At 33.4% G+C, this 3,441-nt stretch overlaps 1 protein-coding gene across 1 annotated transcript in view; it reads right to left on the reverse strand.

The window, feature by feature from the left end:
- Positions 1-1,502, reverse strand: part of LOC106472173 (MAM and LDL-receptor class A domain-containing protein 1-like) — a gene marked incomplete at its 5' end in the record, with an annotated part of 30,942 nt that extends 29,440 nt beyond the window's left edge. Inside the window, 2 exons of the mRNA XM_022400779.1 lie at positions 3-87; positions 1,318-1,502. Coding sequence (XP_022256487.1) covers positions 3-87; positions 1,318-1,502 — 270 coding nt within the window. The remainder of the gene's footprint in view (positions 1-2; positions 88-1,317) is intronic.
- Between the last annotated feature and the right edge of the window lie 1,939 nt (positions 1,503-3,441).

Raw genomic sequence — 3,441 nt, forward strand, 5'->3', positions numbered from 1 at the left:
ACTTGGGCAAGTGCCAGGTCTAAGGAAGATGTTATCAATGGCAATGTTTCCAAGATAATTGTTACCAACCATTGCTTCCAATATCAACTGAAAAGAATAAAAGATAAAAGCTCTTTTCGCTTCTCGAGACTTTCCTTTTTGAGCATATATATTACCTGGATACTGCGTAAATGATGTTACTCTACAGTCTACACAGCTAGTATATAGAGGAGGTAGTCCAGGAGAATGTGACGCCTATAGAAACCTATTAAAGACTCGTTCTGAGACATACACACAGACGATTTACCTGTTTAGGTAGAATTTATGAAATGTAATCAGCATCATCGTGCACAAATGTTTAAGAAGCGAGAATACAAAATCGTCAAACAAATACTAAATTGTTTTGAAGAACAGGAAACATAGATCATTTCTATACATGTTTTAAGGCTGATTGATACAGGTGTTATTTAGACGTTAGACTAATGAATGCAGTTTCACTGTTGGTGAACAGGCAGCGCATTAAGCTTGACAGAAGTTAGTAAAGTTTAGGAGCTATTTTTTGGTTTAATATTATTTATATAACGTTGTTGTCTATTGTTATGTCAGTATTCTCTTTTTATTCTCTTGTAAAATAATAAACCAATTCACGTTTTAAAGTGGATAATGTAAAGGAGTTTAAAGTATTATTAACTCAAACTGAAATTTAATTATTTACCTATATACTTTAATTATTTGTTAGATTTTCAATCTTTTCTTCTTCACGTTTTACAAAAAATAATATGAAACGTTCAGGAAGTCCAGCTGTTTCTAGAGAGTTCACAAACTCACGATACAAAACGATATTGATAAATATCCAAACTAACAAATAAATATTTTCGCATTGCATGAAATATGCGAAAAGAACATGAAATTTAAAAAATAAAAGGCAAAAAAGCAATGTATTCAAAGGTGTGGAAGGAAACTTTACAAATAATAATTTAAAGGCAAACTGAACAGAATTGTACAGGTAATTTTTTTTGAACGATACTCAGAAAAATTGTAAACGATGACATGAAAAAAAAAAGAGGCAAAAAATGTAATATGAAATGATTTTAGTAGGATGAAAATGGTGATATCTAAACCGGTTTTCAGTAAAATGCAAATAGTGATAATTTAAAGTTGATTTAATGGTATGGATTAAAGAGTAGGTAGGAATATTAATGTTGATCATAATATCCACTTGAACCATGTGTGTCGCTTAAGATTAAAGTGCTCTGGTGAACAGAAGTGGAAATAATCATTGGAAGGTTTGCGAGTACAAAATATGGGATACAGAGTGAATTTTAAGCAACACTTTACCTGGAATGGTTTTGGAGACGACACTGGTACTCGAGCTTGATACCACCTATTACCGGAAGGACCACTAATCTTCCATATAACGCTCTCGTCATTGTTCCCTTGGCTACGTTTCAAAACACGCAACGTTCCAATTCCATTCCCAAACATATGCGTAGCGAATGACATACAGATAGGATTGTTATCACCTAAATGCAGGAACTTCTAGAATTATATCTTACACAAAAACTTGAGCATATAATACTTACCTATATATTAATTTAGCAAGTAGCAGTAGAGATTTGAAACAAAAATTCCATAAACATAACGTGTCTAATCTTGTTTGTAAAAGATTCACTTCATAAAATATAATAAATATTTACTCGCGTAAAATCTTGTTAAAGAAAAACTAAGGATTGGTTGAATTCTTTTTTTTTTATACTGGTTTTATCTTATTTACTAAAAACAAAGAAGTTGTAACGCTTTGATACCTAAGAAATTCCCAAACAGATATTTTTAAAATGTGGGGTATTTTGCCCATCCTAGTATTGTTGCCCCTCAGTGGCACAGCGATATTACTACGGACTTACAACGCTAGAATCCGGGTTTCGATACCCGTGGTGGGCAGAGCACCGATAGCTTAATTACAAACAAACAAACCTAGGATAGTTTTTGCTGTTGTTACTGTGTCAAATGTCCTAAAAGCAAGTAATGAATAATTTTATAAAAAAGAGTTTACAACATATATGCATATTCACTTAAATTTCGATTGAATTTTTTTTTCATTTAATTGGCAGGATCTAAAAAAATATGCTCATATTGAATAATTTAATTTATTGGTGAAGTTTTGATACTTGTATGCCGTAGGTGTCTCCATTTTTGCTCAAATCAAAATGATAATCCCATATGAAGCTAATTCTCTTTTTTAACGATAATAATAAAAGTACATAAATAAACTATTAACTGTTTATTGTGCATCATTGTGGAAACATCAAACACATTCATGACTCAGGAGATTAAATTTATTGAGTAATTTCAGGGAAGTATTTTTAGCGAACACCTTGTGGCACTGTTACGAATTATCAAGTGTCAGTGAGCCTGGCGTGGTTAGTTTGTCGGGATGCGGAACGAAATGTCCAAGATTCGGATCGCAATATGCTACTGAACACTCTCAGTCCTTCAGCTGTGGGTACGTTATGTTTGTGACAATCATTCTGCTATTCGGCTAAATGTAGCAACGTTACGACCGTAACAGTCATTCTGCTATTTGGCTAAGTACAGTGACGTTATAATTGTGACAGCTAAGTGTATCGATGCATAGCGACATTATAACTGTGACAGCTGTTACGTATCTGCTTGCTTGTTAATTTCCGGTAGAAATTATTTTCAAGGAACTTCAGCAATACAAGTCCTTTCTTGATTAAACCAGTTTATTATTTCTTGATACAAACTTTAGTACACAGAAACTCCACAATCAGTACGGTTCTCGTCACTTTAAACTTAACAACATCTATAATACACACTAAAAATCACAGCGATTCACACGTTATATTACCGTAACTACTGTTCACTTCTTTAATTATCTATCTATCGCTGGCTTCTCTGCCAGCCTTATATACTGTTACGACAACGGAGGTCACGTGACGCTAGTAACACGTCATATTCTCGAAGGTGCGTGAATGCTCGAGCGTTTACTAGATTTCGGTATTCTTGTACATATTAGACAGTCAAGACGTGACGGCAACAACGTAATGGTAATTGAACTGCGGACAGAGAGAGACATATTGTTGGAGCGAGCACGTGAGACTTTCTTTGTAAATTATAGCGTTTGTTATAGCGCGACTGTGGAAATTAAGTGTATTGCAAAGTTGTATTCAGAAAGAATAAACCAGTTTTATTTAAGAAAGGACTTGTGTCGCTAAGAAAAAAATTATACGGGAAATTAACTAACGACCAGAGAATAACAGTATTTTTCATAATTATGTAAAAACAATGCTTTACATCAGTAAACACTGATGTTTCTATGAAAAAGTCGGGAATAAAAACTACTGCTGTTTCACATTAATCGAATTAATCAGGCTATGTGATTTTTACTTGGCAGAACATTTATGCAATTTAGCCAACATGTCTTTCAACAAATACAAGGAA

This window comes from Limulus polyphemus, unplaced genomic scaffold, assembly GCF_000517525.1.
Source record: "Limulus polyphemus unplaced genomic scaffold, Limulus_polyphemus-2.1.2 Scaffold5137, whole genome shotgun sequence".
NCBI classification, from domain to species: Eukaryota; Metazoa; Arthropoda; class Merostomata; order Xiphosura; family Limulidae; genus Limulus; species Limulus polyphemus.